Genomic DNA, 19,170 nt, shown 5'->3' on the forward strand with positions numbered 1-19,170 from the left:
CAGCAAGGTAGCAATTTGTCTATCCTCATTAAAATATTTTGAATGTGCTTATCTGTTTAGATGTCATATCTACTAGTAGAATGTAACCTTCTTGAAGGCAGGAACTGTTTTCCATTATTTTTTCTCTGTAGCCCTAGTGCCCAGCAAAGAACTTTGAACATGGCAAATTTTTAATTAATACTTGCTAAATTGTTGGATTGAATTGAATATAAACAGATTTCCATGCAAAATTGTTGTTTTAATATCACATTTGGGGAAAATATAAATAATGTCTCTTTTTTTTCAGTTTGATGGTGAAATTAGAGTCCTCTATACAACTCAAGTGATACCTACCTTAACTTCTAAAAAATGGGGAACCAGAGATCTGCAATTGAAGCCTGGAGAATCTCTTGAAGTTATACAAAGTACAGATGATACAAAAGTGCTGTGCAGGAATGAAGAAGGAAAATGTAAGTCATTGTACATACTTTGCATTGTCTATAATTTGGATAATGTAATGAATTCTTTAATTTGGGGTATATGCTAGAATGTTGAAATTTTCATAAAAAAATTAACAGACTTAAATTCAAATTACTCTCTTTCTAAGTGTCCATAGAGGAAGGGAATTATAGTAGACAATCTGCAAGTTCTTTTCTATTCAGAATCCTTTATGTCTAGATAAAATGATAAATTTGATTCTTAAATGTTGAATAACTTTTATTCAGCACTCGTTTTAAATTTTTTATAGTTTACATCATATCCACAATTTCAGTTTACTATTTTGCAGTTGTATTTGCTTTGATTTAATATTTGAGTGGTCAAAATTATAAACATTAAGCCAAATAAATAAAAGTCTGTGTCCTTAAGGAATTTTTAATCTCCTTTATTTAAATTTATTTAAGTGAACTTTTTTCAAAAAAATGTATATAAAGCTTGTTTTGTTTGTTTGGTTGAAAGTTGAAGGAGAAGTAGTTCAAAGCTGTGTTGTCTGCTCAGTCTTATCAGGAACAAAAATGGGTACCATCCAAAGAGATACTCTTTGGGAGTTCACAGTAAGAGCTAGTGAAACATAGGCAATGAGGGATTTGGAGAGAGAAAGGACCCTGGAGCTAAGCAAAAAATGATAGATTCTTATATAGATACAGATAGTACAAGACTTTTGAGGTGCCTTCCAAGATGGACACTCTGTGATTCTACAAGCCTGAGAGTTGGCCACTCAGAACATTAATCAGAAGCATCACGATGGGCTTTTGGTTGCATTTTTAATTACAAAAGAAAACTAACTTGTGTATGAGAATTGAATTGATGTTCTAGGAATGAGATGTAGTAATAGATAAGAAAAGGAAACAAAGGGGACAAAAAAGATTTGATTGGCTCCTGCCCAGAACAACATTTCTCTGAATCCTCTTCTCCCTTTGTGTTATATTTCCCATCACAGAAACTTGGGGGAATAGGCCCATCAACCTATAATTCCGATTATGAAAATAACTATTATCAGTCCACTGGTTTTTAGAAACATAGAGAAAAGAATTTTGTTTATATATTATTACAAAGTGGCAGTCAAGTGAACAGCTTCTCAAGGAACATTTCAAACCTTTCTACATGGATACAAGCAAAAATTGGCAAGCTACCAAGAACATACCATCATAAAACATATTTACTTTTTTCATCTGATTTGGTACTTGTTTTCTCTATTTTATTCACTTCAGTTAATCAAGTTTCTTCATTTACTTGTACTTTTCTGTTACTTTCACCTCTGTTTCTTCATTTCTCTCCAGATCTTATTCTTGGAATGTCTCTCAAATCTTATCCATTTATTTCACCCTCTTCCTTTTATTAAAAATTCAACTATCTCTCAAGAGCTCTGGTAATCATACTTTGCTTTTGTACTCAATATCTAGCCCAAATTCGTAGTCCTTAGAAGAACATGTTATTCAAAAACTTTGAGACCGAACACTAAATTAGAACTGAAATTTAGTTCGGTTGTTATTTCTATCTAAGCAGTCATATTCACAAACATATTCCAAAATTAAGACTTTATGAGCATGATGGAATATCTCAAACTAAAATCTAGCAGTATATAAGAAGTCAATCACATCCTTAGTCACAGATATTATATCCCCCCCACTTTGTACTTCAAAAAGCAAGATTTTCACTAAAGTAATCCAACACAGGAAATAGATAGATGAACTTAGAGAAATTCTGCTTTTGACATTTACTACTGTATTAGCTGTATGGCCCTAGGTAAGTCATTTAACCACTCAGTCCCAGTTTTCTCATCTACAAAATGGATCAAATAAGGTATTGTAAGTAAAATATTTGGCAAACCTTATTTTACTTTCCACTATCATGATTATGATAGACTAGTTAGAAATACTTTAATCCATGTATTTTATTGAAATCATTTCTAATATTGCCAATAGTTAATATTAATAATATTCCCCAGAGGCCTGGATGAGGGTTTACAGCTCCTAACATCTATTATGGTGAGGATTTCTATCATTTCCACGCTGTAGAATTCAATGCAGATTTCTGGGAGACATGCCCTTAGACATAAGAGTACTTTTTAAAAGTTTCAGAGCATTTGCATATATAATATTTGGGACAGTGAGATGGTACAGTGGATAAAGATCTGGGCTTAGAGTCAGGAATTTTTCTCTTCATTAGCTCAAATCCAACTTCAGACACTTAGTAGATGTGTGACCTTGAGCAAGTCACTAAGCCTTGTTTGCCTTAATTCTTCACCTATGATGACATTTGTCCTTCGTTCTTGAAGAAGATCATGATATTAGGGGAGGTAATGTCATGACAAGCAAATGAATTGGATTTGAGTGAGAGGATACTGTGTTAAGTTACCCTCCTCATTTTCTCCTCCAGATAAAGAAAATCTGAATCCAGTGGCAAGATATGAATCGGGATGGCCCTGGATCAGGGTTAAGTAACTTGACCAAGGTCACACAGCTAGTCAGTGTCAAGTGTCTGAGGACAGTTTCAAATGCCTGTCCATTTGACTCGATGGCCAGGGCTCCACTGCACCACTTAGCTGCCTCTTTATTCATAAAATGAGCTGGAGAAAGAAATAGCTAACCATTCCCATCTTGCCAAGAAAACCCCAAATGGAGTTTTGAAGAGTTGGTCAAGACTAAAAAATGACTCAATCACAACAAGTTATTCACTGATGTTATATATACCTCTCAGTAGATATTACTCCTATTTTATACAAGGAGAAACAATAGACCAGACAGATAATTTTCCCAAAGTCATATGCCATTTAAGTGGCAAGTCTGAGATTTTGACTTGGGTCTTTTAAATCCATTCTTCTTTTCATTATTTCATGTTGTCTCTGTTTATAACTATCTTTTAGCTCAAATCTTTCTCTTTTCATTAACTTATGTTGTTTCTGTTTATATCCTTTTCTGCAGATCCTAATATCCTATATCTCTCAAATTGGGAGATGGAATCCATAATATTTTGTAAAAGGGGGAATATTCTATGCTTCATACTTGGGGTCTAATACATTCCCTTCTTGAGATTTTTTTAATGCACCCTGTAATCTCAAGTCCTTGATGTGACCTGATCAAATTTCCAGTTATAGGCTACCATAATGATGGGTAGTCTTAGAAATGATTTTTTTTTCAGGCCTGCTTTAGTTGTAGCACATGGAATCTTTTAGATGTATAAAACCTAAGCAATTGGTCAAGCATGCTTGGGTACCAGCAAGTTACATCTTCTCATTAATACAAAAGAACCTTCATCCCATTCTATATTTCTCTTAGGATTAAAGATGAAATTTGGCCCAATGTTAACTCATTCTTCTAAAATAATTTTTCCCCTCAAATCTAAAGGTTTCTAGTCAAGAATTCATCTTACTATATTCATCTTTTTTAGAGGAGAGGATTTCCTTGGCACTGGAGTTAATCAATAAGCCCTTATTAACTATCTACTAGGTGTCAGGAATACAAAGACAAAACCAAAACAGCTGTCTTCTGATAATATCTGCTCCTGCAGAATCCCCATAGTATCTATTGAAGGATGTATTTTTCAAAGAAATATGCCTTTTTTTAACGTATGGTTGACTCTATAAAAATCAATGTTTGTTTGTTTGCTTTTTATTTTTGTGGGCAATGGGATTAATGGATTTGTCCAAGGTCTGGGGTTGGATTTGAACTCGGGTCCTCCTGACTCCAGGGCCAATGCTCTATCCCCTGTGCCAGCTACCCCTACCATAAATCAGTTTTGAACAGGCAAAAAGTTCATCTACTTCCTGTCAGTTATTGGGAAGAAATCATTTGTAAACATTAGAATGAAGCAGTAGAGTTTCCCAGTCCTTGATGAGAAGAAAAATGTTCAGAAATACTCACATATAGTTGATCAGTTCTATTACTGTTTAGGCAGATGAGCATAGTATATTTTAATAACTTTTGCCTGAATATACCCAAATTGTATGTTATTTTTTTACTGAATTTCTGAATTTGACCACATTTTTACATGTGTATATAATATAATATAATATATATAATAATAATAACTTGTTTATATATGCACATATACATGTATTTCTATATACACAGAGGCACATATAGGTTGGTTCCAAAATCTTATTACAGTTTCAAGCTTTAATAGCTTAAATTTATATTTATATATATATATATATATAATTTATATATGTATATGATTATATATATTTATGTTCATATATATACATATACAGATATACACATATATATTATACATGTGCTCATGTTATATATACATTATCCTTAAATTATCTTAACTTTCAAGGTGAAAGAAACCTCAGAGAGGATCTACATCCAACCCCCTCATTTTACAGATAAAGAAACTGAAGCCTAGAAAGAAGGTTAGGCAACTTGTTCAAGTCAAAGTCACAAGATGCTCATCAAAGAGGGGGAAAATATGATTTTTTTTTAATTTTGGGAATACTGGAAATTTTTTTAAAAGAAGAATTTACCAATTCATTGAATTTTTTTAGTAGTTTCATAAGTCACTCACTAGCTGGAAGTGGTTGCTACACAAAAGCAAACAGACATTTTGGGATAGAATTAATAGTGACATATGTGTGTAGGAGCTCATTTCTGAGCTAGTTCTGCCCTACCAAATGTCAACAAAACATTTGTTTCCTATCAGTGTGTTCTACCCTACTGAGGGGAGATTTCCAGAGAAAAATTAGATCTTTTATCTGTGGGAGTCACTTTCATATGAGCCTCTACATAATTTACAAAGCTTTAATACAGAAGCTGATCTGTTGCACCAAAATCCACCATTGGGGATATTCACATGTGAGCAAAGACAGGATTTATCAACTGTAAATGAGATTTATTTCTAGGAACTATAAAATATAGATTATATAAAAAATTATGGTGGAATAATTCACTTTCTTTTTGACACATCATGAATCATCTTTAATTGAATTAGGTTTTTAAAAGGATGCAGAGAGCAAAAGCTCCATAGCATTAAAAGTCACAACCCTGGAAAAATCCTATCCATTAGCAATGAATTATGATTTTGCAGCTAATGGACACAAAATTGGTGCATTATTTCAGGAAACTGAAAAGAGCAGTAAGGTGTCATCCAATACTTTATCCTCAAAGAATCTTCTCTAGATACTACTAATAATAGTTTAACATTCATTTAACACCAAGGATGAGCTAAGTGAAAAATAGAAGAGGAGCACTTGAGCAGGCAGAATAGAGGAGGGGAATGCTATCAGTGTTTGAAAATCAAATAGAATTACCTTTATATAATTCATGATATTCATAAATGGCTGAGCTATTTATCATAAATCGCCATAAATAACTTTTCTAATAGAAAGGGCTATGACTGTGCTTAATTACTAATGATATTTAATCATGTACCACAAATATTCTGGTAAATAATTTTAAAAGATATTGTAGTGCTTCCACCAGCAATACTTATAATAAAAACTGCTATTCCAACATAGGAACAGACTTCAACTTGACAGAGTCATAGAGATTCTTTGTACCTTTCTTTTGAAAACACAACCCTGTCTTAATAAGGAAACAATTGATTAAAAACTGAAATACATTATGATCCATATGATGAGGATAAACTGAGAGCCACATCTCAGATAACAATTCCTAATTCTGAATACATTATTCCAATCTTATCTCTTCTAATTTTAAATGGAAGCTGTAAGGAATGCATGCCAACCCAAAATAATATTGACTTTGCATTGAAGAGAGAAAATGTTCTGTCATTGTGAAATAATTAGCTTAGTTACATTAGTAAAGGTGCCAGAGAAACTTTTACCATTGTAATCTCCTTAGATGAATTTTTTTCCTACATACTTTCCCCTCCCCCATTACACTTTTATAAGGAACAACTAAAATAAAGGTAGAAACAAACAATTCATTCAGGAAAAAAAGTTTCAAGCAAGTATTCAACTTTGATTCTGGTTCTTGACATGGACTCATTTTGTGCTATGGACTCATTTGGGGTACGATTTATGCTTTGTGGCCCTGACACAAAGAATCAGTAATTTGTTCTAAGAGCTGACTAATTACACAGATCATCTGACATGAGACAAGCAAATGGCACTGAATATGTCAGTGATGACTTCATCTCCCTCTGGGAATTAATGTAAGTGATATTTGTCTTGTTTGAAGAGGAAAGTCTCTTAACATGAAAGTGAGTGACAGGAACTTTAGTCTTAAAACAACCCTAAGCAGAATCAATTTTTAGATGATCTTTTGTGTATAAGCTTTTTTTGCTAATATTTCAGTGAAATGAAAAGGGAGGTATAAAATGATCTGAACTAGAAATTTTTCAATCTTATTAAAATAGTGTTGAATATTCTTTACTCTTTAGTAATTTTGACACCTGATCCATTACATTAATTCATAAATTAGGAAATGGTCATCATAGGCAAATGAACTAATGCTAAAGAAAATATAATGTTTATATTTTATTTCCTTTGAAAGGTAATAATTATCTTCTTATGAAAATATTATAGAAGAACATTCTATTGTTGAGGAATTCTTGATGTCAAGTCTTTTATCTGTAATTTGCTAGAGCAGTTTTTCAATCTTTAAAATGGTTCCTTTTCATAATAATAATGACCTCAAGAAAAAAACTGATAGAAGTTTGCAAAGACAATAGCCATATTGTCACTATTTTCTTAAAAAAAAAAGTTGGGTTAGCTAAGTGGTGTAGTAAATAGAGCACTGGTCCTGGAGTCAGGAGCAACTGAGTTCAAATCCGACCTCAGATACTTTGGGCAAGGGACATAACTCTGTTGTCTTTTTTTTTTTGTAAGGTAAATGGGGTTAAGTGGCTTGCCCAAGGTCACACAGCTAGATAATTATTAAGTTTCTAGGGCCATATTTGAATTCAGGTACTCCTGAGTTCAGGGATGGTGCTCTATCCACTGTGCCACCTAGCTGCACCTTAACTCCATTGTCTGGCAAAAAATCTCCCCCCCAAAAAAAGTTGTTAAAATGGTGGACAAAAAATAGGCAATAGCAGCCACTCAATGAATATACATAAAATCAAATTTTATCTGGTGAAGTAAAATTTTTATTATATTAGAGTTCCTATATTATATTACATACTATATTATAGTCCTACAAAAGGAAGAGGAAAAGAAAGGACAGGCAGAGAAAAAGGAGGAGAAAAATCCAAATTACATAATATCTGAGTTGTAAAGAACCTCAAAGACCATATTAATGTAATCCAACTCATGTTTGAGCAAGAATCTCCTCTACAATATCCCCAGGAAGACTTGAAGGCCTTCAATCAATAGGAAAGTATTCTTCCTGAAGAAGCCCATTCTACTCTTCTTCTAAATGATTATCTTTAAAATACTTGAATACAGCTATTTTGTTTACCATGAGTCTTCTCTTCTCTATACTAAATAACTGCAATCCTTCAACCAATCCTCATATCAAAGAACAGCTTTAATTATACTTATTGTCCTTGACTAAATACTATCAATTTTTTCCTAAAATGTATGCCCAGCACTAGAACATAATAGACTAGAAATGCTCTGATCAGGTCAGAATACAATGAGACTCATTTTATTCTTTCTGGATTCTATGCCTCTCTTAATGCAGCATGTACCATATTTCCTGGGGAAAAAAAAGAACAGATCTTATATTAATTTTTGCTCCAAAAGACACATTAGGGCTTTCTGGAGATAGGCAGTCATTTCTGCAGGAATCGTTACTTTCTCTATTCTTCCCTGAAAGAAAGTGCTTCCTATCTTTAACATGGTGAGTGCTGACTTCTTCCCAGACTTACAGACCTCTTTGGTCACCTCACATAACAAGGGGCAGCATAAAAACGTCCCATTTCCCTGTTTGTGTGCACCAGAAGAACATAAGTGCCTGAAACATGTTTAATCTTATCTTTCTTGCCCTCAGTGATGATTAGAGGTGGAGCTTTCTTTCCAACTAGAATTTATCAAGTGTGTATACATATGTCCATGCATTACAACTGAACACTGGTCATTTGGCAATAAGTTTTGAGTTTATTTGCTTCCATAGGCTTTTATTTCTCATTCAAAGGTGCTGGCTTGGTTATTTATAAATATTTAATTTTCATTTACATTATCATTTAAATATTAATGTCAATAATATGATTTATTTATATTTAATTATGTATTTATATTGTTATCTTATAATCCAATATATCCATCATGTGTTGCAATGGATATACTAAATGTGTCTGTCTGGCTGATAATTTTAGCTGGGGCTTATTTTAGGGTGGGACTTATAAGTATCTTGGAAAAAAAATCATACTAGGGCTTATTTTCCAGTTAGGTCTTATTTTCAGGGAACCACAGTATTACCTTTTTGACATTGCATTGAATTAATATTGGACTTGAAGTTCACTCAAACTTCCAGATCTTTTTCAGAATAACTATCTAGTTATATTCCCTACATTATACTTGTGAAGTTGATTTTTTGGGACCCATAGTTAAAACAACATTCATCCCTAAATTAAAAACAACATTTATCCCTAATAAATTTCATTTTATTAGATTTTGCCAATGGTTAAGTAAAGGAGCACCAGCAACTGTTGTCTTTTCATTCAAATTGTTGAAAAGATTTATTCTAATTGGAAGGAAGAAAAGTCAGAAGAATACAGTATTAAGAAAGATATTGAAAAGAAAAGAATGTCATAAAGAAACATATTATCACTTCTAGTGCCTTCTGATCTTAGATATTACAAATGTAAACTTAAAACTAAAGCTTAAAAAAACAAATTAAAACTAAAATTTTTTTCTAAATGGCATATTAAACTTTTTCTCCATTTTTTTTATTTCATAGATGGTTATGTCCTTCGAAGCTGTTTGGTGGATAAGTAAGTAAAATTTATCTTTCAGTGCCATATCTTTTTGCAAGAAAGAAATAATTTTGTGACTTTTGCCAGTTTTCTTGTGTTAAATGAAATAACACCTTATGTTACATAAATGTGATAAGTATTATTCTCTACATATTAATTTTAATTATGATTGTAATTTGCATTTTTAAAAATACAAATATTTTTTTCTTTAGAAAGATTTTATTTATTTTGAGTTTTACAATTTCCCCCCCATTCTTTCTTCACTCTCCCCACCCCCCACAGAAGGCAGTCTGTTAGTCTTTACATTGTTTCCATGGCATACATTGATCTCAGCTGAATGTGATGAGAGAGAAATCATATCCTTCTCTTCATTTTTTTAAGTTTTTTTTTACAAGGCAATGGGGTTAATGACTTGCCCAAGGCCACACAGCTAGGTAATTATTAAGTGTCTGAGGCAGGAATTGAACTCAGGTACTCCTGACTCCAGGGTCAGTGCTCTATCCACTGTGCCACCTAGCTGCCCCTGAGAAATCATATCCTTAAAGGAAAAAAAAATAAAGTATAAGAGATGGCAAAATTACATAATAAGATAACTTTTTTTTTTCTAAATTGAAGGTAATAGTCTTTGGTCTTTGTTCAAACTCCACAATTCTTTCTCTGGATACAGATGGTATTCTCTATCACAGATAGCCCAAAATTGTCCCTGATTGTTGCACTGATAGAATGAGTGAGTCCTTCAAGGTTAAACATCACCCCCATGTTGCTGTTAGGGAGTACAATGTTTTTCTGGTTCTTCTCATCTTGCTCAGCATCAGTTCATGCAAATCCTTCCTTACTTCCCTGAATTCCCATCCCTCCTGGTTTCTAATAGAACTATAGGGTTCCTTGACATACATATACCACAGTTTGTTAAGCCATTCCCCAATTGAAGGATATTTACTTAATTTTCAATTCTTTGCAACCACAAACAGGACTGCTATGAATATTTTTGTATGAGTGATGCTTTTACCCTTTTTCCATAATCTCTTCAGGGTACAGACCCAGTAGTGATACTGCTGAACAAAGGGTATGCACATTTTTATTGCCCTTTGGGCATAATTCCAGAAAAATTGGATGAGTTCACAGCTCCACCAACAATATATTAGTGTCCCAGATTTCCCACATCCCTTCCAACATTAATCATTGTCCATTCTGGTCATATTGGCCAGTCTGAGAGGTGTGAGGTGATACCTTAGAGATGCTTTAATTTGCAAAAAATACAAATGTTTTAACTATGCTTTTCTGTTTGCTCATGTAGTAAATATGCAAACCCACAGATCATAGCCATCAATTTCTCTTGTTATTATTATTATTCAACTAAATTAATCAATTGAGCTAGAAGAGAGTTCTCTACTATAAAATGATGAAAGTTGTCCTAGGAGACCTTTAAGATTCCTTGTAATTTTATGTTGTGTGATCTTGAGCTAGTCACCTATTCTCTCAGAGGCCCAGGCAGCCAGCTCGTTATGACTATCCCCAAAAGTCTTAAGGCTATTTTAAGCTTCAACAGTTTACTAAATTTAACTAGTTTAAAAACTACACTAAGACTTTGGGGGCTCACCCCGAATAAATTGCAAAACATTTGGTGATATGCACATCTGTGTTGGTGAAAGAAATTACCTCTTTAGTAATTCCTTTTGCCAATGAAATCACAGGATTTCCCCAAATCATACTCCCCCTCCCTAAAAATAGCTCTAAAAGTTTGTGATTCTAAGTACCTATTTAATTCTAGAATCAGTAGGGAGTCACTACATTTCTTTTTTAGGTTTTTAGCTAGGCAATGAGGTTAAGTGGCTTGCCCAAGGCCATACAACTAGGTAATTATTAAGTGTCTGAGGCTGGATTTGAACTCAAGTACTTCAGACTCCAGGGTGTGTGCTCCATCCACTGCACCAACCTAGCCACCCCAAGTTGCTATGTTGTAAGTATGGAAGTAACATGGTCATACTTAGGAAAACAGCTTTGAGAGTTATTTGAAATGAGAAAGGGAAGAGACTTGGGGCTGGGGCAACAATTAAGAAGCTATTGAAAGATGAGACAGGACCTGGAATAAAAAGAAGGGGCCAGATTGAGGAAGGCAGAGGTAAAAACGACAAGATTTGAGTATGTGAGGTGAAGGAAAGTAAGTAAAGATGATACCAAGGTTGGGAAACCCTAAGTGGATGGAAGGATGGTGGGGCCTTCAGAAAGAACTAATTTAGGAAAAAAGAGTATGTTACAAAGTAGGGGAACATGCAATGATTACAGATTCGAATCCATCCTTGCCTGTGCATTCTGTGTGGTTCATTTTGTCCAACTAAAAATTCAAGGGGAAAAGCAATCACTGCCCCTACTTGCAGAACTTAGCCTGGAGGAATGATCTTATCAATCTGCTATATCATTCCTCACAGCAGCTATTTCAAACTTTTTCATTCCTCACGCCTTCCATAGCACTACTCCTCCCCTCCACACCCTGTGGTTCCCATCCACCCACACTCAGCTGAGAATTTTGCTTTATACTCCCCCCCCCCAAAAAAAAAAAAATAAATAAGTCCACTTACCATGAGCTCTCTTTTCCACCTCCCTCACTCAGCTATCTCCCCCCACCATCTCCTCCTTTAGTCTATTGCTATCTGCCAAGCTGATACAGGCCTTTGTTCCTTCAAGTGTAGACTATAGAAATAACTATATTTTTGACTTTGGATTGTTCTCCTCTTTGAGTTTCTTCTCTAATTCAGTTTATCCTCCACTTAAAAATCTTCCTAAAGCATAGATCTGACTGCCCCTCTCAAATCAAAAAACAAAAAAATTCCATTGATTTCCTATTACCTTCAGAATCAAATATAAAATCCTTTAAACTAATGTTCAAAGTCCTTAATAACCAGGCCACTTTCCAGGCCCTCATACTCTTCCACATTCTTTGACCTAGCAATACTCTCCTTGGGTGGATCCCCACAAAAACATTCCATCTCCTGAATCTGCCTTTCACTGACTGACCCCATCCATGTCTGGAAGGCTCTCCTTCCTCATCTGTGCCTCCTCACTTCCCTGGCTTCCTTCAAATCTCAGGTTAAATTCTACCTCTAGAATTGATGTTTCCCTACCTTCCCACCCTCAGAACCTTCCCTAAGGTCACCTCCCATTCATCTTGCATATATCAAGGATTGTTGTTGTTATTTCTCTTATTTTCATGTTTTCTTCCCCATCCTATCTCCTCCCTATTAAAATGTGAGTTTCTTGAGACCAGAGATATTGTTTTTGCCTTTCTGTATCTCTCCAGAGCTTAGTACAATGGCTTGCATATAATAAACTCTTACTAAATGTATATTGGCTGACCAACTGTACTTTCTTGATCACAGAGTGCTCTCAGGGCCAGGGATTGCCGTGGAATTTTCCCAATGGTACCTACAAAGTTGTTGTATAGATTCTTGGGAACTCTGAAGGGTTAGAATGCTAAGTTCTGAAAACAAACAGGAGCTTAGGAGTTTGCAAAACAGAGAGAATAGGTAGGTAGGGGAAGCCAGGTGTGATTACAGTGGAGCAGTAAGTCTGGGCCCCACATCTGAAAGACTGCTTCAATTCAATTCAATCCAGTGTCAGAAACTTACTAGTTGGTTGACTCTTGGACAAGTTACTTAACCCTGCTTGCCTCAGTTTTCTTATCTGGAAAATGAACCAGCAAAGGAAATAATAAATCCCTCCAGTGTCTTTGACAAGAAAATCCCAAACGGCATCTCAGAGAATTAGTCACAACTGAAAAACAGCTAAACAAACACAAAAGTAAAGATTGTTATGTTAGAAATGATCCCACAATTATCTATCACAGCAAGGGTGAGATATAACCCATCTGTCAGGTCTGGCCCTGACTTGAGCAATCTATTGGTCTATACAGTAGGTATTAAGCTCTATTTTTTTTTTCCAACCTTCTTTAAATACCCTGTGCAATATTCAGTGATTTAGGATTGTTAGATACATTTGTGAATGAGAACTTCCTATATTTATGTCATTGTCTGCCAGAATTTTTCATTAATCTCCATTCTTGGCTCCTTTAGGGTAGTTCTGAGCATTCACCATAATATTCCAATTGATTATGGTCTTTTGAATTGACCCTGTCCTTAATTAAAATCTGGCTTTTGATTCCAATGAAAGCCTGGTAAGAAGGCAGAGGAACTAGAAAAACCAGAATTAATCCAAGATACTTTTAGTGGTTCTAGTCACCTTGTCAGATCACATTTCCAGGGAAATAAATGTGTAAAGCAGAATCAGTAGCAATTCACTTATTTTTATATTAAGCACCTACTATGTACTAGACAGGGCTCTAGGCACTGGGTCTACAAAGACAAAAAGGAAATTGTCCCTGCCCACAAAGGACTTACTTTCTCTAGAGAGAATCAATATGTCCATTGACAAGTAAATTCAAAAATTACGAAGTAATTTTGGAGGATGGCATTAACAACTGAGATCAGCAGGTCAGCCCTGGAAAATACCATGGAATCTGAATGTATACTATGTCCACCTTTTAAAAACTTCTCTTTGGTGTTTCCTTCCTATCTTCTGGTTTTCTTTCTTTCCCCTTAGTCCTAATTCCTCTCACACAGAATGACCTAATATAAAAATATGTAAAACGCAAAGGTACATCTACAACTTTTACCAGGTGGCTTGCTATCAAGGGGAGAGGGGAAGGAAGGGAAGGTGGTAGAAAAATGTGGTGACTTAAGAATTCACAAATGAAGGAGCAGCTAAGTGGTGCAGTGGATAGAGCACAGGCCCTGGAGTCAGGAGTACCAAAGTTCAAATCCAGACTCAGACACTTAATAATTACCTAGTTGTGTGGCCTTAGGCAAGCCACTTAACCTATTTGCCTTGCAAAAACCTAGGAAAAAAAATAATTCAGAAAGGAATGTTGAAAAACTAACAAAACAAAACAAATAGACTGTCTTGTAGGAGGAATTGAGTTAAGCTTTGAAGGGAGTTAGGTGTGGAGTCAGTGGCTGAGTATTCAAAATCAAAAAAATTCAAACCAATGAAAGCATGAATAGGATTTCAGAACTGAAGTACAGGTGCAGCACAACAACCTAAGATCAGATAGGACCAAGCAGATTAGTCTTATTAAGCAGTTTTAAAAGCCAGACAGTGGCAAATCACTGTCTCTAGAGTTAGGTCACTTGTAACCCTAGTTACAAATTTCAAATTATAAAAAGAAGTAATAATAACAAAGTTATTTATAGACTGATCACAATTCTCATTACAATGCCAGTTCTTTGAGGATAGGTCCTGGCGCGCGCGCACACACACACACACACACACACACACACAAGAATTGTCAATGATAAATATATATATATACATATATATGTATATATATGTGTACACATATATATACATATATATGTATATATATATATGGAATTGGAAATCCTGCATATAGATTTGTAAATGTATCCAAATGCATTTCACAAATGTATTAAATATGTTTAAATACCCCCCCCAAAATTGGCATTCATACAATTGTGTAATTAATCCCTCTGCTAAGGCTTATTTCAAGCCCTCCACACTTTAGTAGGTGATCTTTGTGAGTTACTGTGACTCTAATGAATAAAATAAACAATCACTTTTTAGAATTACATAAATATAGTCATATATTTTTGTATCATTACAATAACTACATTTTAGCTCTTAAATTTGTTGATTTCATTTTAAAAATAGATCATAATCATTACATTTCTATATCAATTTTAAAAGCATATTTTTCAATGCTAAAAGTGCAAATAAATGGTATACCTTAAATACAGAATTCATGAATGCAAAGAACCTGGCATTATGGTGCCTAGAAAAGTGTCAAAATGAAAGCAGATTAACTGTTTGATTATAATGAATAATTGTTAAGTAATTAGTAGTTTTGGACTTTATTATATTTATATTATTTTTATTTATGATTATATTATTAATATAAAATATAGATTAGATAAAACCTAAATTAGAAGATAAAATTAAAGTGTAGATATTAGTATCAAAAGACCTATTTCATATGGATGAATAAAATATAATTTTCAAATATATTATGTGATGTCCATATTATGTTACCTTTTCTCATATTAATTGCTTATTATACATAGAAAATAATTTCTTTAAAATAAATATTCTTTTCTGTATTTCCAGTGAAGGAGAGATCTATGATGACATTGCTGATGGTATGTTTCATTTTTTAAAAATTTACAATATTTTAACACATTTGTTTTTGCTACAGCAAAGTAAGTAGTATCCATCCACAGAAGGGGAGAACAATTAGCAACTTAATCTAAATTCTTAGATTTTCAGGAAAAAAAATCAACAATTAATGATCATTCTTAATATTCTGAGCATTAAAAAAATTATTCCCAATGCATAATGAAGCTTACATACTAAGAATTCTGATGGTGTAAACACAATTTGCCTCAATTTTTACTATTAACTCTTATTTATGCTTTAAATCTCTCTAGCTATCAAAAAAAAATGAGGATTCTTGTGACTATTTGTTTTTGTGGCTTATAAGATATTCTACCTGCAACTTTTATGTCTTTGCCTTTGAGCTGGTGTCTAACAATAGTGACTAGCCATCCCTGGAAATTCCATATTCATGGCTTGCCATATGAGAATTTTTCTGTACAGATAAGATTAAGAATTTATAACCAGAAGGGATCTTTAGCAATCTTTTGACACATTTCCCTTATTTTAGAGTTGAATAAACTGAGTCCCAAAAAGGTTAAGTGACTTTTAAATTCACATGTGTTTAAAGTAGCAGTCAGAAATTGAATCCAGATCCTCTAATTCCAAAACTAGCCTCTTAAAAAAAACTACTACACATTATGAAGATAGCCCATTTTTTTCTCTACTGCCTTCATTTATTATTCCTTGTTTCCTATTGAACTCTTAATCCTCATATGAACAATAATCTATTCTCTTACTAAAATCATTTTTCTTTATTTTACTTGGAATTATAGTTTTTCCAACTATGAATTTAGGTAAAATCTGCCCTTGTTTCCACTTAAAGTTTATAAATGCTCCTTCAGCCTGTGTAAATGTGATTCTTTAGAAACAAAGAGGAAGCATTTCTGAAACATAAAGAAACAATCTGAGGTCATAGTTTTATTCTCAGCTACTTTCAAATAGTTCGGCTGACTCAAACTGAGGCTCAACCTCTTGTCTGCCCACTTCCAAATGTAGATAAACTGAGTTTTATATCAAAGTCCTTCATAAACTTTAGTCTATCCCCCCAATCCTCACTATGCCTTACTCTCCCACATATTTTTCTAGTCTTCACCTTACTAATTGAGATTACTAATGATTGGTTCAACAATCACCTCCATAAATTTCTTTCCTTAATGTTTGCAGACCTAAAATTATTAAGTGGTCAAAGAAAAAAGGGTCTCAGACCATAAAAAAAGATATATTTTTTAAATGATACAATATCTACTTTTCTATTTTTGAAGAAAAGAAACACTATAGAAGATCCCCATAGAATAGAAACAGAATTAGATTTTAGAAGACAAGTGATAGGATAAAAGTAAAAATATTGCCATTTGTGTTTCTCTTAGGTCATATCCAATTGTTCCCTATAATAAATTATATAGTATTTTGCCTAGTTTTGTTTCAAAAGATGGAAATTTTACCCAATAAAGTTTCTATACTTCATTCTAGTAAGAAATTTTGCTTCTCTATAATTTAAACATACTTTTGCTTCTTTGCTACCATTCTTTATCTCACTGAAAATTTTTAAATAATTATACTATATTTCAATTTTCATGCAAAAACTAATTTATCATTTTCACATTCACCAATTAGTTATCATTTATCTGGCTAATTTTAATAGCTACATTTTTATTTAAAATTCTCCTTTATTCTTTAATTCTACTTTCTGAACTTATTTTTATAGGACTCCCACATTTAGAGGTCTGGGTAATTTTTTTAAAGTTTTGATATTCTATGTTTTTATTTCTATGTTATTTTATTTATTATGCATTTTGAATTTAACATGGTAAATTTTCATATTCATATGATATACTATGTGGAGCATAAAGGAAATTAAAAACTAGACTAAGTAAATCCAGCACAAATGAAGATCCCAATTCTTACCTAGATTGTAAACAAATTGATTTTATTTTGTACATTAAAAATAGTGAGTTCAATATTTCCTTTGGCTAAAGTTATCCTTCAGTTGTGTATTATAACCCGTATGTCAGTGTCTATGATAGGATTCAATTGCAAAAGACATTCTTCCAACTTGGGGAACTTAAAGAATATGTATATGTGTAATTCTAGGCTTCTAATTACATTTTGTATCCTTTTCTTTTTCAGGTTGCATCTACGACAATGACTAATAACTCTCCAATTTAGTAGCTGTCTTCATTAGATATGCATTTGCAGTTTTAATTGTCATATTATTAAGATGTAACAGCAGATGAATGCAAAAAATATACTTTACTATTACTTATTTGTTAATGAAGTACAATTCTCAACATAAAGACCTGGGAATCAGGGTCCCTTTTAAGTTATGCTTTTACTGAATAAATATCCCAGAGGGGTTCATTGATGAGGCTATGTATGTATCTTCTACTACAGTCATGAAGGAGCTTCTTTAGGGGCTGCCTGTTCTATACTTTTAAGGATATACACAGTTCACAGATAAGAAGTTGTTGGACTTCAGTAACAGGACATTTGGTAAAGGAGCATAAAATGGGAAACGTGTCTTGAGAAGGAAACCCATTAAATTCATTTATGATTTATATCTAGGAAACAAACATGAGTTGGTGTCTGAGAAGGCAATTCCTTCACTTTAAAAACTCCTCTAAAAGTTTGTTAAAATTAAATTATATTCACAGTACACTTTATATTTTAAATTTGCAGAATGTCTTGTCTATACTTGTTAATTTTAAAAGCATATTTTTGTTAGAGAACTTGTTATAATTTGTGTGTTTTTGTACAGTCATCTAAGATAAATGTTATAAAAGATAATCTTTATAATCCATTTCCTAGCTGATTTTTGATATGCAAATTTGAATCTTATCATTATTTAAAGTGATGTCATCTGAGAAGTTACATGGATCTAAACTTCAACTAAATATATCCATAACATTATGAATAATGGTTTATGAACAGACATTATTTTTATTCCAAATCTAATAGAAAGGCTTTAAAACTATATTCAGCACCTATTTCGGTAAGAATTTTTCTTTGCCAGCAGGGGGAGTACAAATGAACACACTGCTAGAAAGGTGTACCTTATTTCAAAGTCAGAAGCTAAACTAGGGTTATTTAGTTCCAATTTTTTCTTAATGAAAAAAAAAATTTAGACATTAAAAAATTTCAAATTTTTTTGTGGTTTTCAAACTAAGGATCTACTACTTAACCCTGTGGAAAAGGTAAGGATCCTCCATTTCTATCCACAATCCTGTTGCCTATATAAATTATATAAAGAAAATATATTTACTGTGACATGTAATTTTCTCATCTGTCAAATTAGAATATCACACTCAATTTTTTTTCAGGTCAGGGAGGGCAGAAAAGAGAAGAGAGTGATTTGTTGATTAGTATACTATGGCTATTGAATTTATGCCATTTGCTTATTTTTCAAGTGAACCATGTGGCTATTGAAGAATTCCAAGACCCTTTCTCTCCACCCATTTTTTACCTGTCTCTCCTTTCAAGGCAACACTGAAGAGAATCGAACCCTTCTTCTATATGAAAGCACTTTAAATACTTGAAGATTAGCTATTATGTGCTCCAAAGTAGACTGCCATTTTTTGACAATACCAGTCCCCCTAAACAAAGAATTTTAAAGTTTCGTACAGGAAACCACCCTCACCAAAAGAT

The 19,170-nt window shown here is 33.3% G+C and overlaps 1 protein-coding gene across 8 annotated transcripts in view; it reads left to right on the forward strand.

The window, feature by feature from the left end:
* The window catches only part of FYB1 (FYN binding protein 1), a 190,399-nt gene extending 172,565 nt beyond the window's left edge, over positions 1–17,834 (forward strand). For all 8 annotated transcript variants that reach the window (XM_074202664.1, XM_074202666.1, XM_074202667.1 and 5 more), the window contains 4 exons: positions 287–449; positions 9,288–9,321; positions 15,481–15,512; positions 17,656–17,834. In XM_074202664.1, the coding sequence (XP_074058765.1) occupies positions 287–449; positions 9,288–9,321; positions 15,481–15,512; positions 17,656–17,678 (252 nt within the window). In that variant the 3' untranslated portion in view covers positions 17,679–17,834. The remainder of the gene's footprint in view (positions 1–286; positions 450–9,287; positions 9,322–15,480; positions 15,513–17,655) is intronic.
* Positions 17,835–19,170: the final 1,336 nt, after the last annotated feature.

Source organism: Macrotis lagotis, chromosome X, assembly GCF_037893015.1.
Source record: "Macrotis lagotis isolate mMagLag1 chromosome X, bilby.v1.9.chrom.fasta, whole genome shotgun sequence".
NCBI lineage: Eukaryota > Metazoa > Chordata > Mammalia > Peramelemorphia > Peramelidae > Macrotis > Macrotis lagotis.